General features: G+C 45.8%; 1 protein-coding gene across 1 annotated transcript in view; it reads right to left on the reverse strand.

Annotated features, from left to right (window-relative positions):
- grk3 (G protein-coupled receptor kinase 3) overlaps positions 1–20000 on the reverse strand; it is a 105684-nt gene that overhangs the window by 6015 nt on the left and 79669 nt on the right. Inside the window, exons 12-19 of the mRNA XM_083642340.1 lie at positions 19569–19663; positions 18936–19043; positions 16639–16705; positions 13497–13597; positions 11174–11240; positions 9673–9768; positions 2648–2810; positions 2371–2507 (exon numbers count right to left, since the gene is read on the reverse strand). Coding sequence (XP_083498466.1) covers positions 2371–2507; positions 2648–2810; positions 9673–9768; positions 11174–11240; positions 13497–13597; positions 16639–16705; positions 18936–19043; positions 19569–19663 — 834 coding nt within the window. The remainder of the gene's footprint in view (positions 1–2370; positions 2508–2647; positions 2811–9672; positions 9769–11173; positions 11241–13496; positions 13598–16638; positions 16706–18935; positions 19044–19568; positions 19664–20000) is intronic.

Below are 20000 nucleotides of genomic sequence, written 5' to 3' on the forward strand. Positions count from 1 at the left end.
AGAAAGCTTAATATTAGCTAAGCTTAGCTATATTAATCTATAGCACTATATTGTATTGCACTATAATTATTAGTGCTGCTTATTACTGTTTACATATAAATAGGTATATAATATATATGCAGATTTATATTGTTATAGTATAAGATACAAGCACTTTATATACACTTGTATTATTTTAGCATTGTAGTGCATTATGTTTATTGCTGCTATATTATTTTTACGGTGCTATTGTTGGAACCCCCTACTGGACCAGACTTGAATGCGCATGGTGAACTCTTAGCTTTGACCTAATTTTAACTTTTAACTTTTTAACTTAGCATTTGGTTCTTACTCTATTTGACTGCACTATGTTTTTAACTAATTTGACTGTACTGTTGTCTTGTCTGTCTCTACATGTGCACAGTCTTGGAGTGGCTGCGGCCCTAATTTCACTGCTCATTACAACTGTGATGCTGTATGTGACAATAAAAACCTTGAACCTTGAACTTTCTCACATCCCACATTCCGTTTGTCACTGGCTCCAAATGTGAGCTCAAAACCTTGAAATACAGCTCACAAAGACAGTAAAAATAAATAAATAAAAAACGAAACAAACGCTGTTATCACATTATAGACAGGCTGTTGTAGTTATTACCAAATCAAATACAAATGGAACAAATGCTTCATTATGCCGGGGACTATTTTCGGTGCTACGGAACTACTTTCCTGAGACCGCAAACATGTTTACAGGTGGCTTATTAAGGTGTTTGAGGAGAAAGTCGTTGTGCATCATGATGATGAAATACGCTGAGCAGAGCAGAGGTGTGGCTGCTGGGACATGGGTGTATTGGGTGTCGGCTACACGGACGAGACTTTGTCGGCGAAGGATTTAGGGATGCAGCGGTATGAGTTTTTGACGGTATGATAACCTTGGACAAAAATACCACGGTATCGCGGTATTGCGGGCCATTTGTGTTTTTACAATAGCCGAAATATTCCCATATACAGCAGTCGTCGTCTTTTTAGATGGGGGAAAGTTCAGGGGGGGTCCTTGCGTTCTCCTGCTTCAGCCATTATCACACACACGGTTGTAAACACAGTCAGAGACAGCTCCTCTCTGTGCTCTAGTCTAGGTAGGCATGCAGCCAGGGGGAGGGGCCGCGTAAGCTGCACTCTGCAAGCGACCTGGGCACGTTGTTTTGGGGAAACAGCTGATACCGTGGGGAAGGTATGACACCGTGACGTTTTCAAACCGCGGTATACCTTCAAACGGTATACCTTCAAACGGTATACCTTCAAACGGTATACCTTCAAACGGTATACCGCTGCATCCTTAGGCCGTGTGTCCATCTAGCATCTTTTTCCGACCGTTAAACGCTGGAAGTACGCTGGGAAGCGCTGATCTCAGCGCACAATATACAAGGAAGCAGTCTGAAACTAACGTTAGCTCAGTGCGGTAGTAGCTTGATAGCTGACAGCTAACATTAGCAAACAACACACATACAGTGATTTAGCCCAACACTCACCAGAAATATGAAGTGTCTAGCCAATCTCCCACAATTGAGCCTTTCTGTCTCTGTTGCGATAGTTTCTCCGTATGATTAGTTGCCAGAAAAGGAGCACCCGACACCAGCGTCTATCTGAAAAGTTACAATATTTTCAGCTGGAAGCGCTGGGAGTCGGGCGCACAAAAACGCCGGAGCGCTCTGAAAATAGACGCTGGGCGCAGCGCACTTTCTCTAGACGTCCGTGTGCGCCCGCATACGCTCTCCCCCCATTGGAAACAACTGAAAAAAGATGCTGGACCTGAGGAAAAGACGCTAGGTCGACACAGGCCCCTAGTTGACGGTAAGCATTGAACTGCGTAAAAAAACACACCAGACAAATCCTGAAGGACTTTCTTTGTGCCTCCGATCCAGTGAGCCGGCACCCTTCAAGACACGGCTAGCACAATCACTGGACTGGAAGGCTGTTGGGGACGGGTCTTTGATTGGCTCATCTACTAGCAGTGGGCTGGCGGGGGGGTACGAGTACAGAAGCACATGTCTGAGTCTGAAGCGCGGGGAGAGGGGGACAGGGGGCGGGGCTTGGGGTGTCAACTACCGCTCTAAACACCTTCTGTGCTTAAAGGCAGCAGGGTAGCGGAGGACATGGCAGAGACACTCACCGGATCTGTGCGCTTTTTAAAAAGTTTTAGCCACTTCTCCTACAGTGTGGAGGCGGGGACAGACAGACAACTTTCATTCACGGACAAATAGATGGACAACAACACTTTGTAATATATATATCAATATAAATATATATACAAATGTGTGGACAGACACAGGTGAAATTGATACAGAAGTAGGTGGTTGCAGTGAGAAGAGATTGGGTGGATGCGCGCGCCCTCACCCGAGACTCGCCCTCGCCCCTCCACTCCACCCGGTTGGGGAACAGGTAGAAGTATCTCCGTTGCCACTGGGTCAGGAAGGGGTTCCCTAGCTTCAGCATGTAGCCGTGCATGATGCAGTCCTTCCCAAAGGCGTAGTCTGCCCAGAGACAAACGGCAGGTTAGCATGGCAGGTTAGCATGGCAGCCAGGAGCGCATTTTGTGTTTCCAATTATTATCTTTTTCCTCTGTCGTGACCCTTGCTGTTGTGTAAATCAAGTTTGACGTTAGCATCGTTACCTTCCTCGTGGCCTAGCTGCTTGTTCTTAGCCCTCTTTCGAGCCTCGTTCTTGTCGGTGTCCAGATTGACCGCCTCGTACACCGTCTCCGCCACCTCCTGCTGCCAGCGCTCCGATATGACCAGAGGGAAGTTCTTGTACAGCTCCTGGTCGCTGTCCAACAGCTACAGGACAGACAGGAAGGGAATCTTGAGAGCCTTACACATTATAGTGAAGGTCCATATCTATTTGGACATTGGACACTCATCACTTTGTCTCTGTACACCACCACAATGGATTTAAAATGAAACAATCAAGATGTGCTTTAACTGCAGACTTGCAGCTTTCATTTGACGGTACAGTATTTACATCTAAATCAGGTGAACAGTGTAGGAATTACATTACATTTTAAGGGACTAAAATTAAATTTTTAGGGACCAAAAGTAATTGGACAAACTAACATAATCGTAAGCACCGTCCCAATGAGTTCTGAAGCATTTGGCTGAATATGAGCAGATAATATTACCCTTCAGAAACACTTCAGAATTCATCCTGCTGCTGCAGTCAGCAGTCACATCATCAAGGGAACCAGTTCCATTGACAGCTGTGCGTGCCCACACGCAGTTAATGACCAAGCACATGACTAAATAAAACGATATCTGACCAGGAATTGTTTATATGCACAGTGATGTCGGCCGGTGACCCATTTTTGGACCTGTTCTGGGTCGTAATGCATAGTTGAAAAACAAAAAACACAGCTTTGAGCAACAGAAAGGTTTCATCGTACACACTGAAAATGCTTGTGTGATGTCGTCTTAACAGCTATTCTGGAAACAAAATACTTTCTCCAATTAAACCGTAAAAAACCTGACGTCACTGCACTTGGTCCGCCCTGCAAGAAGAAATCGAATCATGGCAAACGTAGGTGAACTAGCAACCCTTGTTAAGCCCTGAGTCAGAAATCTTGGTGTCATGTGTTTTGAACCCCATGTAAAGAACGTTGTTCAGTCATGTTTTGATTATTAATATTTCTCAAATGATGGCTGAAATAAGAGTTAAGTTATGAGTCTTTTATCTCAGCCCCAGATCTGGAGAAACTCATCCATGCTTTTATTTCCTCTCGCCTCGACTACTGTAACTGCCTTTATACCTGTCCCAGTCTGAAATCAATCCACCTCCGGTTAGTATCAAAAGCTGCAGCTCAGCCTTTAACTACATCCCAAATCCCAAATCCTAAAATGATTTTAATTGCTTTTAAGTCCCTCCCTATAATTCTAACCTTGTATCCCCCTATGAGCCAGCCTGAGATCCTCTGATAGGGCGTTGCTAGCCATTCCAAAGACTAGGCTGAAAACCAAAGGAGACAGGGCCACTTTGCTGTCAGGGCCACTTTGGAACAACCTGCCAGAGGAGATCAGGCCTGCAGAGTCAGCTCCCCGCTTTCTCTCACTTCTTAGAACACATATTTACAGAGAAGCTTTTATAGAGACACTGCGTAACGCGTCATCATTCAGAAACCATGCCCAAGATGGGGGAAAACACAAACTCCTGTCCAATCCTGGCGTTCTCCTATGTCACGTGCATGGTTGCGTGTTGCACCAAAAGATCGTATATACGGAAGATGAACACTCCAACTTACTTCTTGACAGCTAGATCCACATTTGTCTTCTCGCCAATTCTCAATGGCTTCCTTGTTTTGCTCAGGAGTACAAAGAAACTTTAACTGGCGATTTTTTTACATTTGTTTTCTGCGCAGCCCCACCACACAACAGCTTTTAGCTATGTTTAATTCAAGGAAAATGACACTGGTGTGTGGAGCTCTTCCCCCGTGATGGGCGTGGCCTATTACATGCAGTGTCTCTATTGTGGATGTTTATTTTAATTTGACTTTTGATTGGTTTGTGCATTTTATGTTGCCTTTTATGCAGCTTGTCCAGAATAGACTAACTAGCTAGACTCCTAACTAGCTCTCTCGTAAGCGTGGCCATATTACCTCCATACTGGCCTCCCTTCAGATTCAGTCAGATTCAGAATTGTTTTTAAAGTTGGATTGTTTGTTTTTAAAGCCCTGAAAGGACTGGCACCACCTTACATTTCTGACCTCCTGCACCCAGCCTTTCCACATCTAGGCCACTTAGATCCTCTGAACCACCTTTCCACATCTAGGCCACTTAGATCCTCTGAACCACCTTTCCACATCTAGGCCACTTAGATCCTCTGAACCACCTTTCCACATCTAGGTCACAGAAGGCTCTTTCACACCGGCCTTGAAAGCCGAAAAATGCACGGGAAATAGGATTCGTGCCTCCGATGTGAAAGTCGTGAACGCGATTTGGTGGACAATTGTTTTACGCCTTTTGTCCCGCGACGGTAGGTAGTAACAGCGCCGGGTTACCTGGCAACCCGCCTCCATTTGAAAGCGTCGTCGCAGCGAGCCGGAAAAGGTGCGAATGGTCAGCTCATTCATAAAAAAATTACAGGGGAAATCACCTCATATCAAGAAAGTGCAGGAGTGAAAGTAAAAAAAGTAGCCTATACAATCATGACTGCAGGGACACCAGGAGGAATGCTCCGTGCGGTTAGGCTTTATGCTCAAACGATGTTGACATTAGTAGGTACAATTAACGGATATAATAATAAGCTTCAGAGGGCTATAGCTGTCTGTGGCGAGTTGGTCTGAGGTTATTCCCTCTCGAAATCAGCTCTGTGCATTCCCTTACAAAAACTACTAACGTTAAGTAGTCATGTGCATTTATAGCCTATACTATTCCTCCGACGAACGTTATGCAGACTGCAGCTGTTTGATATGCGGGCGGTCGTGTATCGTTCCGTGTATCGTTCCAAGGGAAGTCTTGGTTGTTGAATGAATTCGTTCATCATACAGTAGCCTAGGCTACACTAACCTATGAAAATATTCATTTGGGCTAGGAGGAGCAGGAAATCTCTCCGCTCGCCTTTCAATCCGGGAGCAGGGGATTTCACCTGAAAGTATACCACAGCACGGGAATGTGGCCGTGCTGCTTGGCTCTGTGTGAAAGCAATTTCTATGGCGAGGGTGCGGTCTTTGCGGGACTCCTAAACGGCAATTTTTGCGCGATCTGTGTGTGAAAGAGCCTTTAGATCCTCTGAACCACCTTTCCACATCTAGGTCACTTAAATCCTCTGAACCTCCTGCACCCCCCTTTCCACATCTAGGCCACTTAGATCCTCTGAACCACCTTTCCACATCTAGGCCACTTAGATCCTCTGAACCACCTTTCCACATCTAGGCCACTTAGATCCTCTGAACCACCTTTCCACATCTAGGCCACTTAGATCCTCTGAACCACCTTTCCACATCTAGGCCACTTAGATCCTCTGAACCACCTTTCCACATCTAGGCCACTTAGATCCTCTGAACCACCTTTCCACATCTAGGCCACTTAGATCCTCTGAACCACCTTTCCACATCTAGGCCACTTAGATCCTCTGAACCACCTTTCCACATCTAGGTCACTTAAATCCTCTGAACCTCCTGCACCCACCTTTCCACATCTAGGCCACTTAGATCCTCTGAACCACCTTTCCACATCTAGGTCACTTAAATCCTCTGAACCTCCTGCACCCACCTTTCCACATCTAGGCCACTTAGATCCTCTGAACCACCTTTCCACATCTAGGCCACTTAGATCCTCTGAACCACCTTTCCACATCTAGGCCACTTAGATCCTCTGAACCACCTTTCCACATCTAGGCCACTTAGATCCTCTGAACCACCTTTCCACATCTAGGCCACTTAGATCCTCTGAACCACCTTTCCACATCTAGGCCACTTAGATCCTCTGAACCACCTTTCCACATCTAGGCCACTTAGATCCTCTGAACCACCTTTCCACATCTAGGTCACTTAAATCCTCTGAACCTCCTGCACCCACCTTTCCACATCTAGGCCACTTAGATCCTCTGAACCACCTTTCCACATCTAGGCCACTTAGATCCTCTGAACCACCTTTCCACATCTAGGCCACTTAGATCCTCTGAACCACCTTTCCACATCTAGGCCACTTAGATCCTCTGAACCACCTTTCCACATCTAGGCCACTTAGATCCTCTGAACCACCTTTCCACATCTAGGCCACTTAGATCCTCTGAACCACCTTTCCACATCTAGGCCACTTACTGTAGATCCTCTGACCAGATGCTTCTTACTGTCCCGTGAACTAGGTTGAAGTGAAAGGGTGACCATGCCTTTTCTGCTGCTGCCCCGCCCCCTTACCTTAGCTTGCCCCTCCCTGTTAGGTCTGCCTCTTCGCTGGGCATTTTAAAATCAAGGCTAAAAGCACACCTTTTCTCACTGGCCTTTGAATCTTAATATCTTTTTAAGCGCTCCCCGTTGTACTCGCAATATTTTTTATCTTTCTCTCTGGGTTATTATCTGTCGGTTATATTTGATCAGGGGTGCCCAATACGTCGAAGGTAGTGTGGTAGATCGCATGGCATTGAGGGGATTTTTTATTATTTTTTATAATAAAATAAAATATAATGGAAGTACATGCAGTTGTTTTTTTTAATTATGGATCATAATACAATGCAATTGTATTATAAAGTGAGAAAAAATAAATCATGTATTGGGGGAAAAAGTGATGCATCGATTTAAGATGCATCGATGTGTGTGCGTTTGCGATGTTGAAACTGGACTGGTAGATCTCGGGAGGCTGGCTACTTGAAAAGTAGATCTTGGGTCAAAAAAGTTTGGGCACCCCTGTATTTGATGATGTTTTAACTCGTACTGTTAACACATTGCTTTGACCCTTTATCCAGCTATGTATCACGCATGTCCTGTTTTGTCTCTGTATCATTGCCTGCCTGATCTTTATTACTTTGTTTTTAACTTGCATGTTTTACAGCACTTTGGCCAACTTTCTGGTTGCTTTTAAATGTGATCTATCAACCCCATGCAGGTGATTGGAGAAATACGATCATTATTTCCCTTTCCGCTTTGACCAAGTTTCCCCTGCTTGAAGTACAGACGGGTAGGGAGCCAACTCGTCTGTTTTAAAAGACTAGTGTCTGTGTGTTGTTATGGATGTCTGAGAGTCTGTTTTACCTTGATGCACCTGGTGTGTGTGTTATGGATGTCTGAGAGTCTGTTTTACCTTGATGCCCATGGTGTGTGTGTTATGGATGTCTGAGAGTCTGTTTTACCTTGATGCACCTGGTGTGTGTGTTATCGATGTCTGAGAGTCTGTTTTACCTTGATGCCCGTGGTGTGTGTGTTATCGATGTCTGAGAGTCTGTTTTACCTTGATGCACCTGGTGTGTGTGTTATCGATGTCTGAGAGTCTGTTTTACCTTGATGCACCTGGTGTGTGTGTTATGGATGTCTGAGAGTCTGTTTTACCTTGATGCCCGTGGTGTGTGTGTTATCGATGTCTGAGAGTCTGTTTTACCTTGATGCACCTGGTGTGTGTGTTATCGATGTCTGAGAGTCTGTTTTACCTTGATGCCCGTGGTGTGTGTGTTATCGATGTCTGAGAGTCTGTTTTACCTTGATGCACCTGGTGTGTGTGTTATCGATGTCTGAGAGTCTGTTTTACCTTGATGCCCGTGGTGTGTGTGTTATCGATGTCTGAGAGTCTGTTTTACCTTGATGCCCGTGGTGTGTGTGTTATGGATGTCTGAGAGTCTGTTTTACCTTGATGCCCATGGTGTGTGTGTTATGGATGTCTGAGAGTCTGTGTTACCTTGATGCCCGTGGTGTGTGTGTTATGGAAGTCTGAGAGTCTGTTTTACCTTGATGCCCGTGGTATGTGTGTTATGGATGTCTGAGAGTCTGTTTTACCTTGATGCCCATGGTGTGTGTGTTATGCATGTCCGAGAGTCTGTGTTACCTTGATGCCCGTGGTGTGCGTGTTATGGATGTCTGAGAGTCTGTGTTACCTTGATGCCCGTGGTGTGTGTGTTATGGATGTCTGAGAGTCTGTTTTACCTTGATGCCCATGGTGTGTGTGTTATGGATGTCTGAGAGTCTGTTTTACCTTGATGACCGTGGTATGTGTGTTATGGATGTCTGAGAGTCTGTTTTACCTTGATGCCCGTGGTGTGCGTGTTATGGATGTCTGAGAGTCTGTTTTACCTTGATGCCCTTGGTGTGTGTGTTATGGATGTCTGAGAGTCTGTTTTACCTTGATGCCCGTGGTGTGTGTGTTATGGATGTCTGAGAGTCTGTTTTACCTTGATGCTGCCCATGGTGTGTGTGTTATGCATGTCCGAGAGTCTGTTTTACCTTGATGCCCGTGGTGTGTGTGTTATGGATGTCTGAGAGTCTGTTTTACCTTGATGCCCATGGTGTGTGTGTTATGGATGTCTGAGAGTCTGTTTTACCTTGATGCCCATGGTGTGTGTGTTATGGATGTCTGAGAGTCTGTTTTACCTTGATGCCCATGGTGTGTGTGTTATGGATGTCTGAGAGTCTGTGTTACCTTGATGCCCGTGGTGTGTGTGTTATGGATGTCTGAGAGTCTGTGTTACCTTGCTGCCCATGGTGTGTGTGTTATGGATGTCTGAGAGTCTGTTTTACCTTGATGCCCTTGGTGTGTGTTATGGATGTCTGAGAGTCTGTTTTACCTTGATGCCCGTGGTGTGTGTGTTATGGATGTCCGAGAGTCTGTTTTACCTTGATGCCCGTGGTGTGTGTGTTATGCATGTCCGAGAGTCTGTTTTACCTTGATGCCCGTGGTGTGTGTGTTATGGATGTCTGAGAGTCTGTTTTACCTTGATGCCCTTGGTGTGTGTGTTATGGATGTCTGAGAGTCTGTTTTACCTAGATGCCCTTGGTGTGTGTGTTATGGATGTCTGAGAGTCTGTTTTACCTTGATGCCCGTGGTGTGTGTGTTATGGATGTCTGAGAGTCTGTTTTACCTTGATGCCCTTGGTGTGTGTGTTATGGATGTCTGAGAGTCTGTTTTACCTTGATGCCCGTGGTGTGTGTGTTATGGATGTCTGAGAGTCTGTTTTACCTTGATGCACCTGGTGTGTGTGTTATGGATGTCTGAGAGTCTGTTTTACCTTGATGCCCTTGGTGTCCTCCTCATCAAAGGAGCCAATGTCGAAAGCGTCCGCGGCGTTCACCTCTCCCCGAGGAGGAATGAGAGGAGGAGAGTACTGCAGGAGAAAACAAAGCACACAGGACTCTACAGTCATTTTTTTGATTCATCTGTAGTGCATCTTAACTTGTGTTGCGTTGTGAACAAAATTCCTTGCAAGTTGTATTTTTGTCAATTTTTTACTACTTTCTAGTCTTGAAACTGTGCATTAATTATGCAATCTTTGTTTTTGTTTCGTTTTTTCCTTCCTCATACGCCATTTTTTTGCTTCTAACTTCTCCTGCATAATGTTCAAACTTTTAAATTATTACTGTATTTTTTTATATATATATGTGCAAATAAACAAACCTAGAGAAGAGAAAACAAGAGATTGAGTGAAAGAAATGACAGACGGTAGGAGAAGACCACATGAAACAAAACAGCCGGGGCGACGGTCCCGTAGTGACGCTGTTGTGAAGCGATGGGGTAACCATGGCAACAGGGACCTGTGGTGGACTGATCGGTGTGGCTCCACCCAGCACTGAACCAAACGCCCCCGAGTACATGCAAAGATCGGGGCTTGACATTGTTTGGGTTTTAGCCATAATAACGGTCCAATACTTTTTTTATTTCACCATTCACGCCTAAGGATTGCTTGCTTGCTCAGATGGCTGAATGTGCAACGCAGGATAGATATATTATTTACTTTCTTTATAAAAGCAATACCACTTCTGATAAGAATGTATTGTCGTCTCGTCTTTCCACCAAATAATAGAAAAGTATCGATAGTGGTATCGATAAAGACTCGAGTTGTTAAGCAGTCTCGAAAATGCTATCAATATCAATAAAAAAAATGACGATCCTATCCCTATTCCCTCATGGCAGGGTTGAAAGGCTTCTGAAACAGAATTTAGATCATAGAGACATAAACAAATAATAACGACATAAATGTGCACACCTGCAACTTAAAAGATGCATTATTCAGGTTAAGGGCCTTACACTTGACAACCAGTTAAGTGCTGATTAATGCTACACTAATGTGTAATCAATAAAGTGAATCATATCCATTACATCAGAGGTGGATGACACAGACTGGCCAATATCAGATTTTTAATAAAAGGAATCAATATTGGCTGCCTACATGGGTAAATCAGTGTATGAGCCTAATGTTGGTAAATCAGTGTATGAGCCTAACCCGAGCAAAGTTGCCCTGTGTAAAGTACAACTTTATTTATATGCCACCCTTGACCCTTCTCAACACGGATGTACAGAGTGCTTAACAAAAATTAAAACAACAATTACAAAATATAAAACAATATAAAAGCAAGGGACATAAAAACAGAGCGAGTGAGGAACAGAAACAAACGTTTGGTACAGAAATCAACAAACCAAATCGCATAAAATCCTAAAGCCAACCTCCCAGGTTCTATAAACAAGAGGCACACACTATGAACAACAAGAGACAGATAAATAACAGCGCTCACCTTCTGGAGGTACACCTGCTGCCAGTCGATGCCTTTGAAAAACAGATGCTCTTTCACCTCTGGAGCTCTGCATGTGTGTGTGTGTGTGTGAGAAGGAGAGAGAGAGGGGCGGGGGTTAATCCACATCCATACCCTAAAGTAAATAAGGAAACTAGGCGTGGGAATAAAAACTTTTTCGTTAATTGAAATCAAAAACAAAAATATGAGACGTTACCAAAGAAACGATAACTGAAACTGTTTTGTGTGTTTCCAAAACGAACTAAAATTATGGAGAAAATGTCTTTTGTTTTGGTCTTTGTCAATTTATTCAATATGCATGAGCCTAGAGTAGTATTTTGGGTGGATTGTAGTTAATGACACAAACACACTGACTGCCACACCTCTTTAATAGCTGTCATTTGTGGATGGTTGTTCATCTGTCCTAAGGGAATACATTCTTTTAAATGGTGTGATTTTTTTGTAGAGTTTTCATTACACAAAACTTTTCCCTGAACATTTTGGATCTCGCCCTTGACAAATACCCCATTACAAAAAAGACTCAAATGAATTAACTGGAAAATAATAAAAACTAAACTATAACTATAAGCATTTTCAAAAAAATAAACACTAAACTAGCAAACTAGAAAAATGAATTAACACTGAACTGAAATTGAAAACAAAAAGTAAAAACAAAGTACAAAAAATAAAAACGAATGAAAAATGCAAATCTATAATGACCTTGATCCGTACCATACACCAGGTGGCAGTATTTGCCACAATAATTATTTCAGACAAACACGCTCACAATCCTGCTATGTAGCCAAATAGCCTTTCAGACAGACAGCGATCCAAAATGCAAAATGAACATGAATTGACTCAGAACTCAGCTTCTCCTGGACTCCCCCGCCCTGACATGTTCTGATGTTAGCCTTATCCATCTGCTTACTGATACATGTTCTGATGTTAGCCTTATCCATCTGGTTACTGATACATGTTCTGATGTTAGCCTTATCCATCTGGTTACCGATACATGTTCTGATGTTAGCCTTATCCATCTGGTTACTGATACATGTTCTGATGTTAGCCTTAGCCATCTGCTTACTGATACATGTTCTGATGTTAGCCTTATCCATCTGGTTACTGATACATGTTCTGATGTTAGCCTTATCCATCTGGTTACTGATACATGTTCTGATGTTAGCCTTATCCATCTGGTTACTGATACATGTTCTGATGTTAGCCTTATCCACCTGCTTACTGATACATGTTCTGATGTTAGCCTTATCCACCTGCTTACTGATACATGTTCTGATGTTAGCCTTATCCATCTGGTTACTGATACATGTTCTGATGTTAGCCTTATCCACCTGCTTACTGATACATGTTCTGATGTTAGCCTTATCCATCTGGTTACTGATACATGTTCTGATGTTAGCCTTATCCACCTGCTTACTGATACATGTTCTGATGTTAGCCTTATCCACCTGCTTACTGATACATGTTCTGATGTTAGCCTTATCCATCTGGTTACTGATACATGTTCTGATGTTAGCCTTATCCATCTGGTTACCGATACATGTTCTGATGTTAGCCTTATGCATCATATCCATCTGCTTGCTGGTTGGGCCGCCCTTCCCCACAGCCCTTTATCAGCCTTAATAAGCATGCAGAGTGACACTGATTTAATGGTGATATCAGGGTTCCCACACATTTTCACGGACAACATTTTCAATTTCAACACTTTTCTATGACTTTTCAAGGATCCATAAGAGAATGTCCTGTGTGTCATGTGAGGCGCCGACTCTGAATCAATGATTACTACAGTGAACAGGACACACCTCTTTATATTGGATGTGAGTGGTTTAGCGCCCCTGCATCACATTACATGGAAGCTGATTTCCCGTAAAATATTAATATAAAATACAAGAAGCACTCAAATCAAATAAAAGAGGTGTGGCCTATTCGTCCAGTGTAGTGATAATCCCTGGTATTCATTTGGAGTCACTGCCTCACATTACATGGAAGCTATTGAAAAACAATCAAACAAAAACGTGAATTTTCCATAAAATATTTATTAAAAAAAATGAAGAAGCACTAAAATCCAATATGAAGAGCTGTGTCCAAAGTGGCCTGTACAGTAATAATTTGCGCGTGTGCGTGCGTGTGCGTGCGCGTGTGTGTGTGCGCGCGTGCGCGTGTGTGTGCGTGTGTGTGTGTGCGTGTGTGTTTGTGCGTGTGCGCGCGCGCGTGTGTGTGTGCGTGTGCGTGTGTGTGTGTGCGTGTGTGTTTGTGCGTGTGCGCGCGCGTGTGTGTGTGTGTGCGTACGCGTGCGTGCGCGTCGTACCCTCGTCCCTGGCAGCCGAGCCTCTTGGAGACGTCTCTCTGCAGCAGGCCTTCCAGCAGGTCTTTGAGCTCGGCGGTGAACGAGTCGGGCAGCTCCACATTCTGGACGGCGAGAGAGAGACCCAGGAAGGGGAGAGGGGGACCCAGGAAAGTGAGGGGAGAGAGAGAGAGAGAGAGAGAGAGAGGGGGGGGGGGGGGGGGGGGGTGGTTGGAAAGTGGTTGAAGTAGTTTGCACCTTTTTACTGTCATCTCAAGCTAGTCTCCATGTTTTTCTTTTGACAAGCTGTACATGCCGTGGGCTGTTTCATATATATATAGGTTTCAGATCAGTGGACCACGACCCTGAAGACAGCAGACACAGCATCTATCATGTTCCCTCCCTCCCTCCCTCTATCCATGTCTTCCTGCCCCCCCCGCTCTGTCTGCTTCTATCATGTTTATGTAATGGGAGCCATTCATCATGTCTAATAAACACACAGACATATAGAGAGAGCTATTTTTAGCCTAGTCAGGACCCAATCACAGTGTGTATCTCACACACACACATACACGAATTAGGGGGATAAACCAGATTAAGTGGCTGGATTAAAATCCTAATCTGGATTTATTGTGATGCGGAAGACCATACTTTCTCTGTTTAGAGGTCCTGCTCGGCCAAATAGGGCCTGTCTGTGTGTGTGTGTGTGTGTGTGTGTGTGTATGTGTATGTGTATGTGTATGTGTATGTGTGTATGTGTGTGTGTGTGTGTATGTGTGTGTGTGTGTGTGTGTGTGTGTGTGTGTGTGTGTGTGTGTGTGTGCGCGTGTGTGTGTGATTGAGCTACTACAGTGTTTCCCCACACACAACTTAACTCGGGCAGGCTGCCCTGGTATAAATGGCCTCTAAAGTATATTTGGTGAATGAACCCATTTTAAGCCTTTTTTATGCGTCGGAGAGAACGATGCCATCGGCGATCGATTAACTAGTCTGCTCGACAATCTCTCCTCGCTCTACCCCTCCTGTACCTGTTCGATCTGCTATCGCAAGAAGGGTCTACCAGGGTTTCCCCACACACAGAACACTCTTCTCTTTGCACTCTTTAATTGGAGAACTGCATATAAGCGCAGTGATTCGCTCAGGCACTAATTGCGCCGCTCACTCTCTCACGCTATCTTTCTTTGTATCTCTCTCTCTCTCTCTCGGTCGCTCGGCCTCTGTCAGTCTGTCCCGTTACACACACAGACATGAGAGATCTCTCTCTCTTTTTTTGATTTTTAAAATTTTTGTATCCAATTTTTATCGCCCATTAGTGCTAATTTTAATTTATTTATCCTGGTTGCTGCTCCACCCTCTGCCAATCTGGGAAGAGCCGAAACTGGCTCCATGCTTCCTCCGAGACATGGGCAGTTAGCCAGCCGCTTCTTTTCACCTGACAGGGGAAGCTTCACCAGTAGGACATAGCACGTGGGAGGTTCACGCTATTCCAACGAGTTCCCCTCCCTCCGAACAGGCGCCCCTAACGACCAGAGGAGGCACCACATCAGCAACCAGGATATTGCATGTTTTGGTGAAGGGTTTCCTATATGAAGGAAACCCCCAGGGGGCACGGGGAGAACATGCAAACTCCACACAGAAAGGCCCTTTTGACGACCCCACCGGGGCGGTGGGCACTCGAGGACATGCGGACGGGCACGCATTCCTTCAGTGCTCACAGCATCCCAGGTGGGAATCGAACCCAGGACCTTCTAGCTGTGAGGCAACAGCGCTTACCACTGCACCACCATGCCCCCCCAATCTCTCTCTCTATCTATCGCTCGGCTTCTGTCAGTCTGTCCCGTTACACACACAGGCATGATGAGAGACATTGTTTCCTATGTCAAGAAGACGGCCGACTGAATTCCCAAAAAGAAGAACAGTTAACGTTCCTGGGATTTCAGATGGCTTTGTGAGATTAGCGTGGTCTAGTTATACAGAGAGGCAGAATGTCTCATCTCATCTCCATGACAGCTGCCTCCTGCCACCTTGAAATCGCTCAATCAGCAGATCGGAACTTTCAATGTATCAGCAAACGACGACAACCACAAATATGTCAAACAAATAGATCAGAATGTCACATATCCTGTTACCATGGCACCATATGATCAAGTGAGGATGGATTTGAACACGTTTCAGTCAGAGCCACTGCCTGCTTTTGACTTGCTCCAGAACAGACAGGCCTTACTGGCCTGACATAAGCCTTGAGCACAGGTCCCTAACTCCCTGAGTCAACTGCCGGTGGATGCAGGCTACAAATCTGTGGCGCCCAACGTCCACAGGGTGTCCTGACTCCTCCCCCTCCCCCGGCCTCACCTGACTCCTCCCCCTTCCCCGCCTGACTCCTCCCACTTCCCCGGCCTCGGCTGCTCGCGCCACATCTGAGGTTCCTCATAATATGCCTCCTCATCTCAATGTGCTCACTGAGAGTGTTGGCTGGTACCGGGGAGGCCAACTTGATTTGATCTGCCTTGATATAGCCTTTGCAGGGAAGGATTTATGACATCACCGATGATGTCACAATGACTATGACAGAAGTCCCGGAGTGTTATGAGCATGCTCAAATGCGTTGAGTTTAGACTTCCGGCGCAAACCCCGTGTTCCGAGCATGCCCAGTTGCAGCGGCTTTGACTTTCGCCGCAAAATCATGATTTATGCAAATGTGGTAACTGTAACTGTAACTCATGCACAGTAACTGCAACTGTAGTAACTGCAACCGTGTTCCGATCGGCCGAATCATCATTAGAGAGAGATCCTACTGAGCTCGTCACGATGGCGAGGCCAATGTCGGCGAGAATATGCTCAACATTAGCAACCAATGTAGACAAACATGGACACATGCGTTTCTTCTTGCTAGCGTGCGCTAACAACACTGTGTGTTGGCACATAACACAGTATGCAGAAGGATATCAACTCCTGTGTGCATTTGGTATTACTGGAAAGTAAACATGGGCTAAACCCGTCTGCGCCTGCTTAAGTAAAGACTCGTACGTTAAAGTGTGTGTGCATAAGGGGACTCCTCGCAATGTGAGTGTGTCCTGTGTGACATCACGTGTCTCTGTCGTCCCCGCACCGCTGACTTCCAGCAATACTGATGGAGTGTTGACATGCGCTGCTCGTGTTGTCTTACCATAGTGAGTGTCATGCGGTCAATCTCATGTTTGTCTTTGGTCTTATGCTGTCTGAAGGGACTGTGCCTAGAGACGAGAGAGAGAGAGAGAGAGAGACACATGCAATTAATGTTACTGTGCATTGCAAGAATAAAGAGAGGTAACAAGAAAATACGGCGAGGACACATGCGGTAAGACAGGGTGACGGAGCAGGTAAAGACGTCGGTGAGGAGGAAAACCTGGACAAACAAACGCGGAATCAATCCGTTGATCCCTTTCCTCATTCAAACAAATGGGAAGTGGCCGCGACGTGTCTTTCTTGCCGTCGGAGCGGAGCGCTTTCAAACGTTGAGAAAGGTCCAACTGTTCAGAAAAGCGACGTGTGACCCAAAGCGTCTTCTCCAGCTGATCAAAGCGCCATGACGTTGGCGCTCGCCGTTTCCCATAGCAACAGCAAATCTGAAGAGGTGCGGTGGAGAGATCGTACGTGGTCATGTTGGAAGTGAATTTCCGTCGACTGTAACAGCGATGATAAGGGCAGTATTATATTATTATTATACCGGACATGTAGCCTATGGGAAATATCTGGTAAGGCTTCGCTTGTTCTTGTTGCCTTTGCTAGATTATGGGAGTGTGGCCGCTGCCATCTTGGGGTTCTTTCGGGGTTCTAGTGCGGCTCGAGACGAGACCAGGGGTCTCCCACAGTCGCAGCTCTGCCTGCTATTAGTCGGTGATTGGCAACTGCGCAACCTGGACAGGCGACCTGTTAATCACACCTAAAACAACGTTTCTATCGTCTATTTGACTCGGGTGAGTTATATTTAAAAAATCATCCCTCGTACAGTTGTCATGAAAGGTGAAATTAACTACACAGAGCAAAAGCGTGTTTTGAACCAGGCTGTAAACATGCAGAATCCTGTTGTAAAAGTCGGGCATTTTAACACGGGGGCGAACGGGGAACGACTCCCTTTTGGAGCCAGCCTCAAGTGGCCATTCGAGGAACTACAGATTTGATAACTTCCGCATAGGTTGAGGCCACGTCTCGTCATAGACGCTGGTTTAGCTGGCTCAGCCTGGCTGGGGGCGTGGTCAGGGTGGGGTAAAAAACCCCGTTCTATCCATTCAGCAAAGTTAGAATTTAGCTGATAGCCCAGCCCAGGCAGACACGATCGGGGATTTAACCCCCGCAGTAAACGCACATCTGAACAGACGTCTATGTACCTGCTCTATATCCCCAAACCTGTAGTTTAGAGCCGCAGCACCGTCTTTTTGTGAGTCAGCCCAATGAGATATATGGGCGGTTTTACCCCACTCGTGCGCCAGCCGTTTCACATTTTGTGGGCGTTCCCAGACATGCGGACTGTCTCTATAGGCTTCATCTGTCTATAGGCTTCATCTGTCCAACTCCCCCCGCGAGGTTGCCGCCTGGTTTCCACGACGCTGTATTGTCCGCTGGAAGAGCTGCAAGCGGCCGATAACTGAGCTAGCAGCTGCTAAGCTAACGTCGGGCGGCGTTATCTGACCACTTTTTATTTCCGCTCACAAAGAGCACTCCAGGCAGCGCTCTTTTCCATGAAGGGAAAGAAGAGGCGCTATGTGAACAGCCCCTCTATGTGAACAGCCCCTCGTATCCGTCCATCTTTCCATCCATCTCTCTAGCAGCCCCTCCTCACTAAACGCACACAGCCTTTCCTCTTTGTAAGTGTTCAAACACACAGAGACACACATCAATGGAAAGACACATCACACTCTCTCCACTCGCTCGCTTCTAGCTCACACCATACCCGGCAACCATTACAAACACACACACACACACACACACACAAAGATGCACGCACACACACACACACACACACACAAAGATGCACGCACACACACAGATGCACAAACACACCCACACACACACATGTGCATGTGCGCGCACGCACACGCACACACACACGCACCCACACACGTGCACCCACACACGCACACATCCACCCACACACGCACACGCACACATCCACCCACACACACACACACACACACACACACACACACACACACACACGCACCCACACACACACGGAACCCTTGGGCTGATTTCTCACCTACCGGGCTCAGACCTCTGGCATTTACACACTCTAGATCAAACAAACGCGCACACACAAACAAGATCAAACACACACCAAACGGAGAGCGAGAGAGGGGCGAGAGACGCGGGGAAAGGGAGAGAGCTGATTCAAAGAGGTGCACTCAGAGAGAGAGAGAGAGAGAGGCAGAGCGAGAGAGAGAGAGAGAGAGAGGAGAGGAGAGGAGAGGCGGCTGGAGCGGTTACCCTCGGAGTAGTTTGAAGAGCATGCAGCCCAGGGAGAACCAGTCTGCGCTGCTGTCGTACGCCGTCCCCTTCTGAAGCACCTCTGGAGCCATGTAACCATGAGTACCACTGGGACAAAACACAGCCAGCGCGTTAGTGCGGCCGTAAACACTGGCTCAGCCTGCACACTTACATAACACACCGCCTCCATTTTCAACACTCCAAATACACGTCGAATAACAGCCAGACTCACCACGGAACGGCACGCCAGCGCATAAACACAAGGCTACTTAGTCGTCCCCCCACTATTATCACGATACTTCACCATATTATGAATCTTGTGATTTTAAAAATATTGCAATATTGCCCTACTGAAAATAATGTCCCCAAAGGGAAAAAAAAAAACCTCTGTCAACATGTGTTTTATCTAACGAGATAACGTTTCCAGTCTGTTCATCTCACTTCAATCAGTTTTATTGCAGCATAATGGGATTGTCAAGCAGACAGACTGACCAACACTGTGATAAAAAGCCGGTCATAAATGTTGCATGATGCACTTGACAATTTATTATTATTTATTTACTATGGTGTATCGACCACCCCCCCCCCCCCCCCCCCCCCACACACACACACACACACACACCACACACTTACACACTGGCGTGGGGTTTTTTCTTGGAGAAGTCGCAGGCCAGGCCCAGGTCAGAGATACGGACGTGGCCATGTTCATCCAACAGGATATTAGCTGGCTGAGGGAGGAGAGAGAGAGAGACAGGGGAGAGAGAGAGAGGAGAGGGAGAGAGAGAGAGAGAGAGAGAGAGAGAGAGAGAGTGATTGTAATGGAGAATGTGAGAGATAAGATCAGAGGTATAAGAAACAGTGTTGCAGCGACCACATTGATTCATGACTTAAGTTACAATATCCGTCTGTGAAGAGAAAAGTTAAAGCCATTCAAATGTGGATAGAGACGATAAAGGAAATCTCCTGTCCTGGTTATCCTCTGAGCATGACTCACTCTCTCTGTCTCTCTCTCTCTCTCTCTCTCCCTCTCTCACACTGTCTCTCCCCTCTCTCTCTCTCGCTCTC

The sequence above is a fragment of the Poromitra crassiceps genome, assembly GCF_964638095.1.
Source record: "Poromitra crassiceps genome assembly, chromosome: 8".
In the NCBI taxonomy this organism is placed as follows: domain Eukaryota; kingdom Metazoa; phylum Chordata; class Actinopteri; order Beryciformes; family Melamphaidae; genus Poromitra; species Poromitra crassiceps.